Raw genomic sequence first — 22,060 nt, forward strand, 5'->3', positions numbered from 1 at the left:
TTCACACTACTTCATGTTTGTTTTTTTCTTTGTTCTTTAAGAAATTGCTTAATACTAATTATAAACATCTATGTATTACTAATCCTACTCCTTTAACTGGATAAACAATCATTCTCCAGTTTGATTCAACTAAAGAACAAGTACAATAGTCACCACCTATTCTATAAAATCATAGCCCCATACATGGATCAAGTTGTTTCAAATAGCCGGGTATATACTGTCCATAAATTTAGTTCTCTAGAAAACTCTATTTTCTTCTGTAAATTGTTTACTTATCATTCTTCCAGTTCCCTTACTATTCACTCTCTATTTATAATTATTCTCCAAAAGAAAGATACACAGGAGGAGATTAATCTGTTCCCTAATATTTAATAAATGAAAAAGCAGAAATAATTCATTGAATTAAAATTTTTGGAATTTATAGACATCTAGTAAATAAAAGACCTTTCAGGTGATAAACGCAATTCAGCTTGTGGGAGGATGAACAGCCAGTTCCTTTCCTTACTGTCTTTTGTTCTCCCATTTGTTTCTGAACCATCGCTTTTATTGATCTAACTGAAATCAAGAAACTCTGACCATTAGTGTCCTAAGAACATGTTCAAGAATTTTTTTGGTCCTTACTCTGTACACAATGGGGTTGAGTGAAGTGGGCACCAAAAGGCACATATTTGCAAGAAAAATATGGATATGTGCATGCACACTTTTCCCAAAACAGTGAATGAAAATGGAAAAACTAGTTGTGAAAGAAAAGACAAAAATGACAAAGAAATGAGATCCACACATGTCCAAAGCCTTAATGCTAGGTTCTCGGGATGGCAGGCGGAATACAGAACGAAGTATGAAGCTGTAGGATACAGCCCTGAAATGGCATCACATGAGGCAATGATAGAAGCCATACTGAGAGGATAACCCTTGGTGTCCATATACACCACCTTCACCACAACTATGAACTCACAGCAGATGTGGGCAGTAATTCATGTTTTGATGTGACAGCAATTTGAGCAGGATAGAGTGTGGAGCAAAGAACGCCACACCCTGAATCACCAATAATAATTAGTAATAGTAATTAGTAAGAGTAAATATAATTAGTAATATTAAATAGTAATTAGTAATAATAATTGCTAATAACAATACCCATTATAGTGATATGAACATGAGTTAGAATGGTGGTATGGTGCAGTGGATGACAAAAGGCCGCATAATGGTCAATGGCCATGGCCAAAAAGAAGTCCAATTCCATAGCAGTAAGCTATGAGTGAAGAACTTTTGGGCCAGCCAGGCATCAAAGGTGATGTCATGGTCTCTGAGCCAGAAGGGACAGAGCATGCGGGGCAGCGTAGAAGTGGACCGGACAAGGTCAGTGACAGAAAGCATGCATAGAAAGAGGAGCATAGGCTCATAGAGGCTTCGCTCGGCCCTCACCACAGCCAGTATGGTCTCATTCCCCACCACAGCCACCAGATACCTTGAGCAGAATGGAGTCTTGATCCAGTCATGCCGGTGCTCTAGTCCTGAGATGCCCATCAACAAGAAGATGACAGGAGAGGGACGCGAAGTGTTAGGAGGAGGCATGATGATTTTTCCTTTGCCTTTTATCAGTACTTCTAAAAGTAAAGTTGCTATGTCAAGGTGATCACAACCAGATGCTGAAAATATGGAGATTTTCTTCAGGAAGGCCATTAATGATGTCTTGTTAAAAACAATTCAAATTCAAAATACTCATAATCTGGAGTATTAAATTTACTGGAACCAGATTAATAAAATTAGCAATAACATACCAAATTACTGAGTTTAGAAGTACAGAAAGTTAATTCAGATACCATTTCATATTACCTCAGGGACCTCTAAGTTACCGTGTCCCTTCATTACCTGTAAAAACTTCCATTTGTAGTCATATTGGTACTTAATTCGACTAATATTTACTGAGCAGTTACCGTGTTTCTCCTTTGAGCTGGCATTCAATATTTCTCTCATGTGAGTGAGTTTTCCAAAACTGGAAGTGATCAAGCAGAGGCCTTGTGAAAATTTCACGAAGTTATTTAAATGACCCTTACTTGGGAATAGAAATAAATAGTCTCTGTCCCTCTCTGTGTGGACATGATATTGAAGTCTTTGGCACAGCTTTTGAAATAAGATTAACTCAATCTTTGTCTTCAGTCTTTCATTTGCCGCTCTGCATATGTGACTAAGAGACAAATAAAATATTCTGAAGTTGCTGTTTTCCTGTTTATTTCCTTCTACCATGCACCCTTTAAGTAGGCACATATTATGTTCTTTTGAACCAATAGGTAGATATTGTTGAGGATAACGTACTTCTTAACAATAACCCCACTCACTACCTTCTCATCCTCATTTTTCTTCAGATTTACATCATTTCACTGTGCAGATGGATCCTAACTGTGCTCCTGAACTTGTTGATCCAGAAACCCACAGTCTGAAACATGCACAGTAATTTACTTATTCGATTTGTAAATTGACCCAATGATGTCTGAGATATAAGTTACTGACTAAAGCAGATTTCTAAATACTTCTTCCAATAGTTTCAAATGGATAGCTAAATCTCCATGGCAGAGAATCCCTGGGATACAGTAGTTGAGCATGAGGCAGGGAGTAGGAGGGTTAAAGAAGAAAAGGACTCTTAAGTTATCACAAATGCATGAGTCATAGAGAAACCCTTGGTTACTAATTTTCTGTTTCCCCATCTTCCATAAAGGCAGTACTTGGTACTTGCATAGTACTGCCATTAGCTTTTAAGGAGAATCTGCTTTCAATGCCTCAAACAAATCGTTATGAATATAGCAGGTACTAATAAGAACTTACAGAGAGTTACCTCTACATATGCTTTCCAGAATCATGCCAGCACGTTTATGTTCTCCAAATATCATTAACTGAGGAAATAGTTTCTAGGCTTTCACAATTACATTTCTGGACTTGGCATAGTGAAAAATGCTTGAAAAATGTAAATATCTTTTTTTTTCATTATTTAGCTTTAAACAAGTGATTATATTTTAACTTTAAGCAAGTAATTTATAAAGCAGACAATTACTGGATGGGAGGGAAGGATGGGTTATGTAGAAATGATAGCAAGGAATCTAATTAAGTTTAGTGAGTCAGGGAAAGCCTTCTTGAGTAAACGGCACTTAGGTTGGACTGTGAAGCATATATGATTTCAGCCCATGGGATTTGGATATAAGTGTATAGGTATATACATGAAATCTATCTATCTATCATCTATCTATCTATCTGTCTATCTAACTACACACACACATAAACAAAGAAAAAGGAAAGGAGCATAAACATTGTTCCATCAGAAGGACAATCATGATGTAATGAATTAAAATATAGTGTAGTTGGGACTCAGTCTACAAAGAGATTCAAGTGAGATGAGAGTCTATAGATAAACAAGGATCTCCACACACTCATGTGTAATCACATAAACGACAGGAAATTTTATAATCCAATTTCTAGACCAGTGGCTGTCACTCATTAAGTACTCAATAAGTACGTGTTGTAGGTACAAATACAACACAGAGCATTGCAAGAGCAGAATTGGAAAGTGCACATTCACAGATTCATACAACAGTTTCCAAAACACTTTTATTTGTACAAACACACATGGTATGATCTCTATGCTATCATCTCCCCAAAAATGCCAATCTGTGGTTGAGTCTGGAGGTCACGAGATTTCCATACTTTTGTTCCTTAAATAGATTCGTACAATATGAAATTTGTCAAAATGAGAAATAACTCACATTCTATGATATCCTTAAAGAAAATCTTTGATTCTTAGAATCTAGTTTTTTATTTATTTCACCCATAGGAAGGTGAAATGTGTATTCCTTCTGTTTCAAAGGATTGTATTTCCTCCCTTTGATCTAGGTAATTTGGAAAATAAAAAGATGTCTGAGGGTCTCGTGTCCTTTAAAGTTGTACTTAGATCACTCAGACTATCTCTTTCTCTATACCCCTCTCTAGTTTCATAACAACCTTAGTTAGCTCATAGAGAAACTGATTCAGAGCAAAGAAGTAACTTAAACATTTAGTTTCTTTATGTAGCAGCTTAAACATAGTAATCTCAGAGGATAAGCAGGAATAACACCTGACACAAAAAGGTCCTTATGGAATCATTGGGAAAACAGGGTGTTTGTATTGTTGGTGACGTGGTTAGAATACTAACCTTCTTATTTCAAGGATGCTAATTTACCTGTGCATTAGGCTTATAGCTGTAGATGTAGCCATCTCTCAGTATTTTGATATGCTGCATCAATCACTTAGAGCCAGTTCCAAAGAAAATTGAAAAGACGCAGAACACATTCTTTATTCCTTAAAGACATCAGCTTCTTTCCAATGTCAACTTGGGACATAAACATTGCAGGCCAGACGAGAATGGGATGACATATTTAAAATGTTGGAAAAAAAATCAGGAATTCTATATCTGGCAAAACTGCTCTTCCAAAATGAGGGAAAAAATAAGATATTCTCAGATAAACAAAAGCTGAAGGAGTTCACTACCACTAGACCTGCTCTACAAGAAATGCTAAAGGGAGTCATTTATGGTAAAGTTAAAGAAAGATAGAAAGTATCTCAAATCTATGCAAAAACAAAATTCTTCTGAAGGATAAGTACATATACAAACATAGAAAATAGTATCATCACAATTATGGTTCATAACTCCAATTTTTATTATTCTACAGGATTCAAAAGACAAAAGCACAAACATAATTATAAATCTATGTTAATGTGTGCACAATATTTAAAGATTAACGACATTGATAACAAAGTGTGAGAATGGAGGTCTGAAGGAGTAGGGATCTTGTATGTATTGAAGTAAAGTTGTTTTCAGTCTTAAATATATTGTTACAACTTTAGAATGTTATATTTAATCCCTGCGGCAACCACAAAGAAAATATTTATAAAACATGCACAAAAGGAAATGACAAAGGATCAGAAGTTGCCACCACAAAAAAAGTTATAAAACATACTGAAAACTAATAACCAAAGTGGCAAAAGTAAGTTCTTCCCTATGAGTAATTATTTTAAATGTAAATGTTTGAAACTACTCAGTCAAAACACATAAAATGGCAGAGTGGATTAAAACAACAGGATCCAGCCTTCCGTTTTCTAGTCCAGCATGTGTGAACCTGGAAAGTGACACTCTGGCCTAGCAACAAATTAAAAGCTGAACCAAGTGGAAAATCAACAATTCTTTCTAAATTCATTCAGAGAAGTAAGGTCACAAAGCAAACTGCTGCCCTCAAAATTGAAGAAACCAATAAGTGAAGACACAAAATCACAATTTGCCAGAGCATAAGTCTCCATGGCAACCAGTGCCAGGACAGGAAAACATGAACTGTAATTGAGTAATTACTGCAGGCTTAGTATAGGCAAGTCTGTGAGATAAACTCCACCTGTTGATGGGCCTCTACACTTTTGTGAGTTTTACCTCCAGGAACTCACCAAGTTCTCACTGAAAAATCTGCTCATGCTTCTGGCAGGGAGAGGGGAATGTTTGCCATTTTGAAATACACCAGAGAATTCTGTTCTTTTTAATAAGGTCCGCCTTCAGGAAAAACTGCTTAACGAGACTCTAACCTGTGTAGGGGAGGAAGAGATTTCCTCTACCCACTGTGGGCTCTTCTGGCTGGAGAATGAATTAAATTCACATGAGACAGAATATCAGGAGAAAATTAAACAAAACTTTATAACACATATACATGAGAGAGGCCCAGGCAAGCTGAGCAACTCACCAAAATGGCTGAAGCTCCTCACCTTAAATATCATCTTCAGCTAATGACAAAGGAGGATGTTGGGAGTGGAGGGGGAGTCAGATCATGGGAGATTACCACACAAGTACAGTAAACAAATGCAGACTTAAGTCCTTGGCTTTGGCATTGATTAAGAGTTTCTAGAGATAAGGTCATTCCCCCCTTCTTTATGGTACAGAGAGGGAGACACCTTTACAGGTGGAGATTTCCTTTACAATGTAAATGTCTCCTAATAAAGGCCAAGCAAGTTCCACTCCTCAGAGCCTCCTTCCTGTCTGCAGTTTATTAAAAGTAACCAGCCCCAAATAATCCTCATGCCAAAGAGACATATCTTGGGGTGGCCAATGCCAGTCCCCCACACCTGCTAGAGTTTTATTAGAGTCTAACTGATGTGGAGGAATGGAAATACTCAATTCCATCCAAAAGTAAGCAGGAGAAAAGAAATAAGTAGAGTTGAACTAAATGAAATTGAAAACAGAGAATTAAGAGAAAATCAACTAAACTGATAGCTAGTTATGTTGAAAGATCAATAAAATTGATTTATATCTAGCCAGGCTAACTAAGCAAAAGAGAGAGAGGAAGCAAATTATTAATATCAGAAATGAAAGAAGGGTCATCACTGTAAGTCTCATGGGCATTAAAAGGATAATAAAGGAATACTATGCATACCTCTATTCCCATAAATTTGATTACCTGGATGAAATGGAGCAATTCCTTGAAAGACACAATATCCCAAAACTCACACAATAAGAAGTAAGCAATCTGAGTTGGCCTATATCTATTAAATAAATTGTCTCAATAATTAATAATATTCCAAACAGAAAGCACCAGGCCGAGATTGGTTTACTGGTGAATTCTACCAGATACACAAGGAATAAAGTATATCTACTCTTTACAATCCATTTCAGAAGATAGAAAGAGAGGGAATACTTCCTGACTCATTCTATAAGGCCAGCAACCTTCCCAAATTGAGTCAAGAAGAAATACAGACTTTCAATAGACCAATCACCAGTAAGGGCATTGAAACAGTAAAAACCTCCCAAAAAATAAAACTCCAGGACCAAATGACTTCCCTGGTGAATTCTATTGAACATTCAAAGAAGACTTAATACCTACTTTCTCAAACTCTTCCAAAAAATTGAAGAGGAAAGGAAGCTTCCTAAGTTATTCTACGAAACCAACATTACTCTGATACCAAACCCAGACAATGACAACACAAAAAAAGCAACGTAAGACAATATCACTGATGAACATAGATGCAAAAATCCTCAACAAAATACTAGCAAATGAAATACAACAATACATTAAAAAGATCATACCCCATGAACAAGTGGGATTTATTCCAGGGATACAGGGATTGTTCGACATCTGCAAATCTATCAATGTGATATACCACATTAACAAAATGAAGAATAAAAATCACATGATCATCTTAATAGATACAGAGAAAGCATTTGACAAGATACAACATCCCTTTTTTGATAAAAATTCTGAATAAAATAGGTATAAAAGGAAAGTATCTCAACATAATAAAGGTCACATATGACAAGTGCACAGCTAATATCATACTCAATGGAGAAAAACTGAAAGCTATCCCTCTAAGAACAAGAACCAAACAAGGATGCCCACTTTCACCATTTTTATTTAACTTAGCATTAGAAGTCTTAGCCAGAGCAATCAGGCAAGAAAAAGAAATAAAAGGATCCAAATAGGAAAGGAGAAAGTGAAACTGTCACTTTTTGCATATGACATGATTTTATATATAGAAAATCCTAAAGAATCCACTAAAAAAGCTTTTAGAAATAATAAACGAATATGGTCAAGTAGCAGGATACCAAATCAACATACAAAAATCAGTTGTGTTTATCTATACATAAACAATGAAGTATCAGAAAGGGAAATTAAGGCTACAATCCCATTTACAATTGCAATAAAAAGAATAAAATATTTAGGAATAAACTTAACCAAAGAGGTGAAAGATTGGTACACTGAAAACGAAAAAACATTGTTGAAAGAAATTGAAGAAGACACAAAGAAATGGAAAGATATTATGTGCTCTTGAATTAGAAGAATTAACATAGTTAAAACATCCATCCTTCCTATAGAAATCTACAGATCCAATGCAATCCCTATCAAAGATCCAACAACATTTTTCACAGAGAGAGAGAACAAAGAATCCTAAAACTTATACAGAACAACAAAAGACCCTGAATAGCCAAAGAAATCCTGAGGAAAACGAACAAAACTGGAGGTATCACACTCCTTGATTTCAAAATATACTACAAAGCAATAGTAACCACAACAGCATGGTACTTGCGAAAAACAGACACAGAGATCAAAGGAGCAAAATCGAGAGCCCAGAAATAAACTCACACATCTATGGACAGCAATTTTCAACAAGGGAGCCAAGAACACACAATGGAGAAGCAAAAGTCTCTTCAATAAATGGTGTTGGGAAAACTAGATAGCCACATGCAAAAGAATAAAAGAGACCATTATCTTAAACCACGCACAAAAATTAACTCAAAATGGATTAAAGTCTGGAATGTAAGACCTCGAACCATTAAACTTCTAGAGGAAAACATAGGCAGGACACTCTTTGACATAAGTCTTAGTAGCATATTTTCAAGTACCATGTATGACCAGGCAAGGGAAACAATAGAAAAAATAAACAAATGGGACTACACAAGCTAAAACGCTTCTGCACAGCAAAGGAAACCACCAACGAAACAAAAAGACAACCTAACAACAGGGAGAAGATATTTGCAAACCAAATATCTGATAATGGGTCAATATCCAAAATACATAAAGAACTCATACATATCAACAACAAATAAACTAACCCAATTAAAAATGGGCAAATGATCTGAACAGACATTTCTCCAAAGAAGATATAAAGATGGCCAACAGCCATATGAAAAGATGTTCAACATCATTAAGTATTAGGGAAATTCAAGCAAAAATTGCAATGAGATATCACCTCATTCCTGTCAGAATGTCTATAATTGATAAGACAGGAAACAATAAGTGTTGGAGAGAATATGGAGAGAAGGGACCCTCATATACTGGTGGTAGGAGTGCAAACTGGTGCAGTCACTATGCAAAACAGTATGTAAACCTCTCAAAAAACTAAAAGTAGATCTACATATGATCCAGCTATTCCACTGCTGGGCATTTATCCAAATAACATGAAAACATGAATGCATAAAGATACATGCCCCCCTATGTTCATTGCAGCATTATAAACAATAGCCAAGACTTGGAAGCAACCTAGGTGCCCATCAAGGCACAAATGGATAAAGAAGATGTGGTATATATATATAGTACAATACTACTCAGCCTTAAGAAACGATGAAATCTGGCCATTTGTGCATGCATGGACCTTGAGGGTATTATGCTAAGTGAAATAAGCCAAAGGGAGAAAGACAAATACCATATGATCTCACTCATGTGTAGAAAATAAAGACAACGACAAACAAATAGAAACAGAGATTGGGTTGGTGGTTATCAGAGGGGAAGATGGGAGGGAGGAAGGTAAAAGGAGTAATTAGGCACATATTTGTGGTGATGGATTGTAATCAGTCTTTGGGTGGTGAACATATTGTAATCTACACATAAATTGAAATATATAATGATGTACACCTGAAATTTATAGAATATTATAAACCAATGTTACCACAATAAAAATAATAAGAAGAAAAAAACAGAGTTCAAACACTTTAACAGACTCCTCACCAAATAAGATATACTGATTGCAAATAAATATATGCAAAGATGCTCCACATTTTATATCACATATATAGGTTGAAAGATAAAAAATGGGAAAAGACTTTCCATGCAAATAGTAAACAAAATACAGCATGGATAGTATAGTAATATCAGGCAAAATAGACTTTAAATAAAAAATTGTTATAGGAGAGAGTCATTGTCTAAAGACAAAAGCTCATTTCAGCAAGATATGCCAATTGTAAACATATATACACCAAATATAAGAGCTCTTACACATATGAAGCAAAAATTGACTGAATTGAAGGAAGAAATAGACAGCTCTATGATAATCATAGGCGACTTCAATACCCCACTTTCAATGATAGACTGAACAACCAAACAGAGGATCAATAATGAAATAGGTGATGAATAACATGATAGAACAATTGGACCCACCAGACATATTCAGAACGTTCCACTAAACAATAGAAGAATATACACTTTTCACAAGTGCACATGGAACATTCTCTACGATAGACCATATTTTAGGGCACAAGATAAGTCTTAATACGTGTAGAAAGACTGAAATCATATAAAGTATATTTTTCAATCATAATAGAATGAAACTAGAAGTCAATAAAGAAGGAAAACCGGAAACTCTAAAAATACGTGGAAATTAAACAACACAATCAATAAGTCAAGGAAGAAATCAGAAGAGCAATTAGAAAATATCAAGAAAAATGAAATGAAACTCAATATTCCAAACATATGAGATGCAACAAAACAATGCTAAGAGGAAAATGTATAGCCATAAACCCTTACATTAAAAGAGAAGAACCTAAATTTTCACCTTAAGGAACTCTGAAAAGAAAAACAAACTAAACCTAAAGATATCAGAAGGAAAAAAATAATAAAAATTAGAGCAATGAAGAGAAATAGAGAACGGAATAATGATAGAGAAAAATCAATGAAACCAACTCTCAGTTCTTTGAAATGATAACAAAATTGATAAACTTAGCTACATTGATAAAGAAAAAAAAAGACAGGGGCTGGCCCAGTGGCACAGTGCTTAAGTGCGCATGTTCCACTTCTGCGGCCCTGGGTTTGCCGGTTCGGATCCTGGGTGTGGATATGGTATCACTCGGCATGCCATGCTGTGGTAGGCGTCAGACGTATAAAGTAGAGGAAGATGGGCATGGGTGTTAGTTCAGGGCCAGGCTTCCTCAGCAAAGAGAGGAGTATTGGCAGCAGTTAGCTCAGGGCTAATCTTCCTCAAAAAAGAAGAAAAAGAAAAAGAAAAAAGAGACATAATTCAAATAACTAAAACCACAATGAAAGAGGGGACACAACCAATTTTACAGAAATAAAAAGCATAAAAAATTTGTATAACCCAAATTAAATAGAAAATTTCTTAGAAATACATAACTACAAAGACTGAATCACAAGGAAATGCAGTATAGAAATTGACTTAGTTATAACTAGTAAGAAAATTGAATCAGTAATCAAAAACCTTCCAACAAAGAAAAACCTGGGACAAGATGGCTTCACTGGTGAATTCTATCAAATAGTCAAAGAAGAATTAACACTAATTCTAATAATGAGAATTATTAGATTATAACTCTAACATTATAACACTATAAATTATAACACTAACACTAATAATGAGAATTAACTCCCCAAACCCTTTCAAAAAATTGAGGAAGAGGAAACACTTCCAAAGTCATTTCTTTGGGCTACTATTATCCTGATATGAAAACCAGAATAGACACTACAAGAAAAGAACTACAGACCGATATGCCCTATGAATATTGATACAAAAATTCTCAACAAATACTAGCAAACAAAATTCAACAGAATGCAAAAAGATTATACCAAGGCCTAAGGAGATTTATTCCAGGAATGCAAGAATGGTTCAACATATGAAAATCAATCAATGTAATACACCAAATTAACAGAGTGAAGGGATGAAAAACTCATATTTGATCATCTCAATTGATGCAGAAAGTAAATTTTTACAGTTCAACACCCTTTCTTGATAAAAACACTCAACAGGGGCTGGCCAGGTGGAGCAGAGGTTAAGTTTGGATGTTCCATTTCTTGGCGGCCCGGGGTGCCCCAGTTTGGATCCCAGGTGTGGACATGGCACAGCTTGGCAATAGCCATCCTGTGGTAGGCGTCCCATGTATAAAATAAAGGAAGATGGTCATGGATGTTAGCTCAGGGCCAGTCTTCCTCAGCAAAAAGAGGAGGATTGGCAGTAGTTAGCTCAGGGCTAATCTTCCTCAAAAAAAAACAAAAAAAAACCCGTCAACAGACTAGGAATAGAAGGAAACTACCTCAGTATAATACAGGCTATAGCTGGGGAAACTCACAGATAACATCATACTCAAGGGCAAAAAGATGAAAGCTTTTCCTCTAAGATCAGGACCAAGACAAAGATGCCCATTTTCACCATTTCTATTCAGCGTGGTACTGGAAGTCCTAGCCAGATCAGTTAGACATGAAAAATAAATAAAAGGCATCAAACTGAAAAGGAAGAAGTAAAAATATCTCTGTTTTCATATGACGTAATCTTATATGCAGAAAACCCTAAAGATTCGCCAAAAGTAGTGTTAAATATAATAAGCAAATTCAATAAAAATGCAAGATAAAACAGCAATGCACAAAAATTAGTTGCATTTTTATACACTAATGATTAACATCCAAGACGAAAATTAAGAAAACACTTCAATTTACAGTAAAAAAAATCAAAGTACTGGGGTAAAGAAGATAGTGATAATAGTTTGGAGATATGATCAAAAAAATAAAATATTTAAGAATAAACAATCAAATAGGTGAAAGATTTGTTCATTGAAATCTGCAAAACTTTGCTGAAACAAATTAAAGAAGACACAAACAAGTGGAAAGACACCTCATGTTCATGGATTGGATGACTTGATATTTTTAAGGTGTCTATACAACCCTTCTCTGAGGAAGATATACAAATGGCTAATAAATATATAAAAAAGAAGCTCAACATCTCTAATGGTTAGGGAAATAGAAATCAAGATCACAATGAAATACCACTTCACACTCATTACAAAGCTATTATAAAAAAAAATAAGAAAAGAAAGGAAAAGAAAAGAGCAAATGTTGGCTAGGATGTAGAGAATTTCGAAGCTTGGTAAACTGCTGATGAGAAAATAAAATAGTCCAGCTATTACTGAAATAATATGGCAATTCCTCAAAAATTAAATATAGAGTTACTATATAATCCAGTAATTCCACTTCAGGGTTTATACCCAAAAGAATTGAAAGTAGGAACAAGATAGATATATGTACATCTATATTCACACCAATATTATTGACAAGAGTCAAAGGTGGAAGCAACCCAAGTGTCGATTCATAGATGAAAGGATAAACAAAAGGTGACTTATACATACAATGGAATATCATTTAATCTTAAAAAGGAAGAAATTCTGACACATGCTACAACATCGATGAACCTTGAAATCATTATGCTAATGAAATAACCCAATTGTGAAAGGCAAATATTGCATGAGTCCACATATTGCAAAGAACGTAGATTAGTTAAATTCATAGAGACAGTAAAGAGAATGGAGGTTAACAGGAACTGTGGGGATGGGACAATGGATAGAGTATTTCAATTTAGGAAGATGAAAAAAAATCTGGAGATGGATGATGGTGATGACTGCACAACAATGTCAATATACTTAGTGCCACTGAAGTGTACACCAAAAGTGATTAAAATGGTAGATTTTGTGCTATGTATATTTCACACTAATACATAAAAAGTCTGAGAAGAGTCAGAGTTTAACAAATTTATGTAGTTGGTAGGGAGCACCCAGAATCAAGGAACTTCATTCACAGAAACATGATGTTTGTGTGTGAAACAGCAAGGAGATACAGAAAATCCAGAAGCACAGTAAAGTAGATAGTGGTCACAGTTTGGAGATAACATTCCATAAATGTTATGGGACAGAAAGTACTCTAAACTTTCTGAGACCTTTGGATTGTATATAGAAGCAACAGCAGATAAGGCAAGATAATTCCTTAAGAACAATAACAATTAGTTAATAACTTGGGAAATAAGGGACTTTCTTTTTCTATACAAAGTTGATGAAAATATTTAGTAGTCTATACCAATTCTTATCAAACAAGTCACTGTCTCAAGAATTTTCTGGAGTACCTTTATTACTAATTGTCCTTGGATCTGTGAGGAAAAGTGCGTTCATATCTTAGGATTTTTTTAACTTTGAGCATGAATGTGTGAATGGGGAGCAGGTGCATCAGAAATATGTTGTCCTGATTTTAGAGAAGAATAATGCCTAAAAAGACCACAATGCAAAATTGTACTCATTTGAATGTAGTAAGTACTTCTTGTGTGTATATTTTTTGTATCTATGTTTGTGTATTTGGGAGTAACATCTTTCTCTGCATTTTGTGTGTTTCTTTTGTCAGCTTCTCTTCCACTTCCTCCTTCCTGGACAAGAATTTCAGCCCCTTCCTAGGAGACACTGAAATCATAGTCCTAAAACTTATGGTCAGAGGGAGTTTATGAAATGAGTTTATTTTGAGAGTTGTGCCTTATGAGACCAAGGGCCAGAAGTCTCAAACTCTATTCTCTGGGGTGAGTATAAAAGAAACTCTCTAGTTCCCATTCCTGCTGGAGATAAGTTATACATTGACCAAGGAATCTAAGACAGCCTTAACCAGAATCTCTCTGCTGATGGGTAAGGGTGAAGGCTTGAAAGGATTTTCATAAGGATGTGTTGTGCATCCTTCATGACTCTGCTATACACACTACTAAGAGTGAGGTCTTTGATGGCAATTTGTGGTATATTCATTACTCAGTAGTCAGGAAATGTGGAGACTGTTTTAATATTTAGCAATTTCTATTCTCTCTTTCATGGCACTAGAAAAATTCAAGTTAGTAAAGGACCTTCACTGAAAATAGACTCAAAAAACAGATGCCAAGGGGTCAGCCTCATAGCCTGGTGGTTAAGTTCGGCACACTCTGCTTCAGAACAGCCCGAGTTTACAGGTTCAGATCCCAGGCATGTACCTACACCACCCATGAGCCATGCTGTTGCAGCGACTCACATATAAAATAGAGAAAGACTGGCACAGATGTTAGCTCAGGGCTGATCTTCCTCACCAAACAAGTAAGCAAAAAAAAAAAAAAAAAAACACGAAAAAACAAAAAACAGACACCAAAGGAAGCAGCAGGGAACTAAGTCCTGGAAGAGGGACTTCTGTATCTTCTACTGTCAGAGGACTTCTGATTAGTCAGCTTATCAGTATTTTTAAAGATCTTCAAGATATATTTATCACGATTTTGGGGCTTTTACTTTCTCTAGATAGCTTAAATTTAGCGAGGGACTGAACATTTTTATCATTCTTTCCCTATTCTCTTCCTCTCTTCCACACAATCCCATGTTTCTTTCCTCTTACTTTCTTTTTTTCTTCATGCCTTAAGCTTCCCTAAAGTTTTCTCTTCTTCCTTGTTTTCTCTGATTTTCTGTGTTAAAAATGAATTATCACAGGGTCGAATAAGATCCTCTGGCTATTGCTCAGTGTAAGGTTAAAACTTTGTTAATTGCTCCTGACCTGGGAGAGCTGGGTCCATAACCAGTCCTTCCCTCAAACATGGTTACTTTAGCTCCTCTGACCACTGTCTCTCTTGGATGTTCTCCTTGTGTACAAGAACAAGGAGAATCCCTGAGTTCTCTTTGTTGCCTAATATTCCACTGTAACAAAGGGATTCACATTCCTCTAATAAGAAAGGTTTTGGATCTAAACTTGTTCTCTCCTTGTTGAACACCTGTGCCCATCTCAGTTTAAGATTTGTTTGATGGTGTTGATCTGCAAGTCTTTACCGAATGCTTCAGTGAGGAATACCTGTGGGTTTTGGAGGTGACTTTTTCAATTTGAATTCATGTGAAAATTAGTATTAAATGAAACATATTGAAGGCAACTGGCATATAATGTATCATTATATGTGTGTTGTTTTTGTATCTGTGTTTCTTTATGTCAGTATGGCTGTGTGTAGGTATCTACATGTTTATTTGCCTTTGTCTTAAGGATTTATGTTTGTCCTCAATATCCTCAATTTGGGAAGTCCTACATTTTATATTAGTCTAGATACCAGTCTTTGCTCATGAGAAAAAAGTACCAGAGTATAGTCTTTTGGTTCAGAACTGCAGAGGATGTTATATTATCTCTCAGCATTGACTATGCTATTAATCATCATAAATGATCTGTCCCTTGGATTCAATTGTGTCCAATATCAGTCAGGAATCTTCCTTTTGGTTTACCCAGTAAAAGAAAACAGATAAGAAACATTATCTTTGCCTTCTCTTGCACCGTAATAAAATAAAAACTAATAGTTTGAGATTATTCTTGCATTTATTTTTTTCTTTCTAGGAATGGACCATATCTTCTCCTATTCCAACCTAATCTACGATGCCCCAGCAAAATATAACCATTTTCCATCCATCTACATTTTTTCTTTTAGGCATCCCAGGGCTTGAGACTGCCCACGCTTGGATTTCTTTGCCCTTCTGCTGTGTTTATTTGATGGCTTTTATTGGCAATGTCACAATTTTGACAGTCATATGGACAGAGAGAACCCTCAGGGATCCAATGTTCTTTTTCCTGGCCATTCTATCAACAATAGATCTGGCCCTTTTCACATCCTCAGTACCACGTATGTTGGGTATCTTCTGGTTTAATGCTCATGAAATTGGCTTTGGAGCCTGTGTGGCCCAGATGTTTCTCTTACACACCTTCACAGGAATGGAGTCTGCAGTCCTGCTGGCAATGGCCTTTGACCACTATGTAGCCATCTGTGCACCACTCCACTATACAACCATCCTGACAGCCTCAGTGCTGTCAGGAATTGGGATGGGCATTGTATTGAGTACAGTTGTGCTCTCATTGCCTATGATCTACCTAATCCACCATCTGCCATTTTGCAATGCCCACATTATTGCCCACACCTACTGTGAGCACATGGGCATTGCCAAGTTGGCTTGTGCCAATGTTCAAATCAATGCCATGTACGGTCTCTTTGTTGCTTCCTTCCTTGTCCTTGTCCTGGTACTGGTTGGAATCTCCTATGGCTACATACTCCATACTGTATTCTACCTCAAATCCCCAGATGCCCGTCACAAGAGACTGAGCACTTGTGGCTCCCATGCTGGAGTCATGTTTATTTTCTATACACCTTCTCTCTTCTCCTTCCTCACTCACCGATTTGGCCAAAAAATACCCCCTTATGTCCACATTCTTGTTGCCAACATCTACGTCCTTCTTCCACCGGCCCTCAACCCTATTATCTACGGGGTAAGGACCAAGCAAATCAGAAAGTGTGTGATCCAAGTATTTACTGGCAAGTAAGGAACACTATACTCATTGATTTTTAAGATGAAGATCTGCATGTCATGACAATATGGACTTCACCTCCATATTGCTACTTGACAATTAGTTGCCAGTTTATTTGTCCACGTCAGAAAATAGTAACTAGAGCCTCAAAATGACAATGCTATGATCAGATAATCCAAGCCTTGGGAAATACTTCCCATTTTAAGTTTGTTGGTAAGTTCTCCTTAGTTTTGCTGATGGGCTGCAGCCTCTGGCTCTGGTAGTTCATTATAATTGAGGGAAAGAGAGCTACAGATCTACAGATGGGTCACTATAATTTGGTGTTGGGAGTTCCTCTGACTAAACTTGGTGTGCCTATAATATAATAGAAGTCTACGTCGAATTTCTACTGATTGGTCTAAGCCTATTCCAATTCTCTATTATAAACATGCAGATAAATTTGGGAGTATATAACAGTCTAGTAATATTCTTTTCAAGGATCATTTTCCAATTTTCCTTGTTCAAAATCTCATGGAACTGTTGCCATCATTTTCCCTGTATTTTATCTCATAGAGACAATCTTAAGAAAATATCTAAAATTGATTTGAAAAACAATCAACCCTTTCTGTTTCCAAAAAACAAAAAAAGATGATTTAAGAATTTAGTTAATCCACTCCCAGGTAAATGTAGAATTAAATGAGAGTATAATTTTTATTCCAAAGAAAGGAAAAGTGATGTTATAAATTCAAATCTGGAATCACCAGTTGGAGTTAGTTTAATTTTTGGCAGTCATCTGTACAGCTTCCACACGAGGCCAATTCTTCACTTCTGGAGTCCACCAACACCCATTCTGGTGTGAACATAATGGGTTTCTAGAAGTGAATGTCATATCATGATAAATATAGGACCTGGAAAGTAATTTTTCTGAGTGAGCTTTAGCTAGTGTTTTGCTGAAATTTTTGTCAGAGTTTGTGGTAAGCATAATTCCTTTCTTTCCCAATGATGACTGGTGAACAGGAACCAATTTCTTTTTCTTTTTTGTGATGTTACAGTTTGGGTAATAATGTAAGTACATGATATTGGGTATCTTAAACTAATTGCCGTGGGGCTGTCTCAATGTTCAGCTTCATCTCCCAGTTTAGGGAACAATACATTTTCAAGTTCCAGGTGGATAGAAACCACAGGTGTAATGTGATTTGCATCACAGCAGAGTGAATGTAGTTTATCCATTAATTAAAATAAAAAAATTAGAATCAATTATCTGATAATACAGTACTATACATAAGTGTGGGGGGGTCTTTGCCCATTTTATTAGAGATAAAGTTTTAATTGCTCCCAGGCCTTACCAACTTATTTGACAAAAGCATTTAATGTATTTTTCCATGTTTTTAGAAAAGTACATGATGAATATTCAATTCTTTGTCATGTGGATTTCACTTCAAGTAAAATGAATTTATAATAATTTAAGAAAAACAATTCTATACTAATATGTGAAGGTAAAGTACATAAAACAAGGGACGATTCTTCACATTATTAAGTGATATTTCAATTTTTAAGTTTATCTTAACAGTTCAGTAAAGTAGAATTCCCTCAAAATATTCTCATGAATTGGAAGCATTTACACCTCCTGCCTAGTGGTGTTGTAAGTTTCACACCTGGCTAAATGTAAAGCTTTTTAAATAATGACAGTTTAAGAAAAACTGAAGCTTTTGTTCTAAAGAACTGTATTGGCCTGATTGTGGAATTTATCTTCCCTTTTCAGCTCCCGTTTTATTTTCATTTGCATTCAAAACGGAGACAAAATAACTCAGTAGAAAGTTATTGAAAATATACCACAAATCTGCCTCATAAACTCAGCTACGTGAACTCTATAAAGCCTTACCAAACTTCATTTAGGAGGAGGAATGAAAGAGCCTAGCGTCCTCCAGGAGTAATTGTTTAGGAGTGAACACTGACATAAGGCAGTCGTAAACTTCTGATAACATAGAAAACAAAATATAGAAGGAAAACATACAAAGAGTACGGGTAAAATGGATCTTTCAAGAACACTGTTGCCAGGTAAAAACTATATAAAATAAACCAACATATAACACAAGTGAATAAAATAATAATTAAAAAATGTGCCTTTAATAGAGTGGTTTCAGCTAACTCTCCTGGTCAAATTCAAAAAGGAAGCTGAAATAATGGTTAGTATGATTTCTTGTCGCAAATATCTCTAAAGGCATACATATAACTATTAATTCAAATATATCACAGACATTATATAAATCTAATGACACAATACAGATGGCTTATTAAAACCTTGGTTGTGGAGGCAAAACTAGGTTTTCCTCCATGACCCATTGTAGCATCTTCATAATTAAAAAGGTGGCCAGTTTATGCCTTTTCATTTTCTCAAGACTGCAAGGAAGAGTTGTTAAAAGCAAAAGGTTTTTAACACTCACCTGAGGAAGTCACATAGTAATATTTAAGGATGTAGATGTCTAAGAACAGGAAGATCAAAGTTTTGAAGAGAACATCGAAACTCAGCATCATTAAGGAATTTCCTGGGCCCACGATGACAGAGTCAGAGTCTTGTAGTGCTGAGATGTGAAATTTTCCACCTATTTTTGTAAAAAAACAACAAAACACTATATCAGCATATTCAGATACATGATTACTGTCATTTTGTTATTGATCTGAAAGAATGGACCTAATTCATAAATACACAAACACTGAAAAATATAAGGGTAAATCTATATTTTAGAATACGCTGTATGTCCATATATAGCCTAATAATGTTGTATTTGGTGTTTTTTTAAGTGTTAAATACATTTAAAATAACATAAATGTGTATGATGTCACATTTTTACCACAGTTTTTTATATTTATTTGGGCCAATGACCTTATCTCTGCAAGTCGTATGAATTTCATTACTCTACTTGACTCAATCCTAGTGTAATGTTGTTGAAGTTTCTTTTGTTTATGTTTACATCACTAGTGACTATAGTAATGCCAATACAAAACAGGCAAGTCATTCAATATTTGTTGAACGAACAATGTGTCTTCAATGGACGGAATCACTATTTTTTCCACATAAAATAATTCCCTCTGGTACTTATGAATGATATAAATACGTTCACCAAAGAAATGTTTATTTAAAACACTGGATTTGATATACAAAATCACAAGAAAAATATATTATTTCATAAAATATGCCTCTCCATGCATGACCTCTTTGTAACCTGGTAAAGGTGTGTACACTTTGTAGGTTCCATCATAAAGCCTTATATGTAGAGAACAATTTTCTGCTTTTCCTGCTATTTTGGCTTGATTCATTAACAATTCATTAACTTTACTTTCTACCACACTTACTGGTTGGATCAGATCTTTACTCCAAATCTTGCAGATGTACAGTAGATACTACAACTGCAACTACTGCTACCACTATTAATAATTATTATTGTTATTGTTATTACCATAATACAGTTTCTAAAAAATTTCTTTAAAGGTAAATGCTTGCTTAATTTCTCTATTTATTCATACATAAATTTAAACACAAAGTGCAAATACTGGGTAGTCAAGTGTCTCAATGTAAGATACTCAGAGAACTTAGTTTGGGAAACCAAAATAATCCACAAATTTATACAAAGTTCAGAATTGTTAGAAACCTAGAAAACAAAACTACATCAAGTGCTTCTTAAGCAGCCTCCAGAACCATCGGCCCTCATGTGTCTCTTATTCCAACTGAGCTGACATGACAAATCCTTGGTGGGCTCTGTATGAACTCACTGCAGCACAACTCATAATGCTTCAGCTTACACCATGTTCCAAACCCCCTTCCCAGAGTCAAAGCTACCAACACTATTAATCAGAAAACGTAATGAGGTGATGCTTTTATTAATGCCAGGTGGGAGCCAGTAGGTAAATCATGTCGTCTTTCCTCTCCCACAAACATCAATCATGAGACACAAGTTCTAAAGAATGGGCCTTGAGATATAGCACATAGTCACTTTTAGCAGCAGCCAGTTCCATAATGCATCATAATCAAGGACCTCCTGCTTTTCTAGTCCCTTTGCCCAGGGCTTTGATTTTTGTGGAAGGGGCTATAATGGAAGGAAGGAATAAGCTGCAATCCCAGTAACTGTTCTAGTCACTCAAGATATCAAATCATGAGAATAACACACCCTCAGAGAATTTAAATATTAGCACTGCCACTAAGGCTTGGTAATAAATCATAAAGTTTTAAATAGATATATGTCACCAAGAAGAGGAATGAAGGAATAACTTTGTAGTCTGATTATTTCCTTTTCCCTAATCAATCACTCTGATAAAAGACCATAGGTTCTTTTAAGGAAAGCTGGAACAAAGATTAAAGTTGTACACATCTGGTGGTGTAGTGGATCCTTCTTCTAGAGGCTCCTGCATCCCCTTCATTCAAGGGGTTCTGAGTCTTTAAACACCCTCAAATCTAAGAAGTGATTGAGCGGCTATGACTCCCTGTGCATGATTCAAGTTAAGCTTTTATTCACTTGATCTAATGATTTCTTTCAAGGCAGATGTAGAAACTTTCAGGTCATTTATGTGGTACTGAGCCAAGAATTCAAATCCCTGAGTTCATCCTTTTCCTTTCCTACTTTTTCCAGTGCTATTAGGAGCAACCAGTCAATCTCATTACACTTAGTGTAACAAAAATGGTCTAATGTATCAAATACATGGTTCACCCAGAACTTTTTTCTTATACATATTTGATTAAGAGTATCCAATAGTGATATTCTGTGGATTTCTATTGCCACATTATGCCATGGACTATCAGCACTCCATTTACCAGTGAATAGAGTCACTAGTGCCTTTAAATCTAATCATATTAGATATCTAATTCCAGAAACTTTGGAACCAATGTAGAAAAGTCATCCTTAAGATCCTTTTCCTCAAGACCCTGCTCTCAGAATCAAAATCTCTATTAGTCAGAGTTCTCCAGAGACATAAAATCAATAGGACATACATATATATTAAGATACATATACATACCACACACATTATCTACCTGTCTCTCTCTCTCCCTGTCTATCTATCTATCTATCTATCTATCTATCTATCTATCTATCTATCTATTTATCTAAAGAGAAGTTAGATCTGGGACTGTAGAGGCTGGCAAGCCTGAAATCTGCAGGGCAGGTTAGCTGTCTGGAGACCTAGGGAGGAGTTGATGTTGCAGCCTCAAGTCCAAAGGCATTCTGCAA

The 22,060-nt window shown here is 35.6% G+C and overlaps 1 protein-coding gene and 1 pseudogene across 1 annotated transcript; one reads left to right on the forward strand and one right to left on the reverse strand.

Moving 5' to 3' along the window:
* Positions 1-561: 561 nt before the first annotated feature.
* Positions 562-1,572, reverse strand: LOC139084314 (olfactory receptor 52K2-like; annotated as a pseudogene).
* A 14,366-nt stretch (positions 1,573-15,938) lies between these two features.
* Positions 15,939-16,874, forward strand: LOC139084315 (olfactory receptor 52J3-like). The gene has a single exon (XM_070626700.1). The coding sequence runs from the start codon at positions 15,939-15,941 to the stop codon at positions 16,872-16,874; it is 936 nt and encodes a 311-aa protein (XP_070482801.1).
* Positions 16,875-22,060: the final 5,186 nt, after the last annotated feature.

The sequence above is a fragment of the Equus przewalskii genome, chromosome 6 (assembly GCF_037783145.1).
Source record: "Equus przewalskii isolate Varuska chromosome 6, EquPr2, whole genome shotgun sequence".
NCBI lineage: Eukaryota > Metazoa > Chordata > Mammalia > Perissodactyla > Equidae > Equus > Equus przewalskii.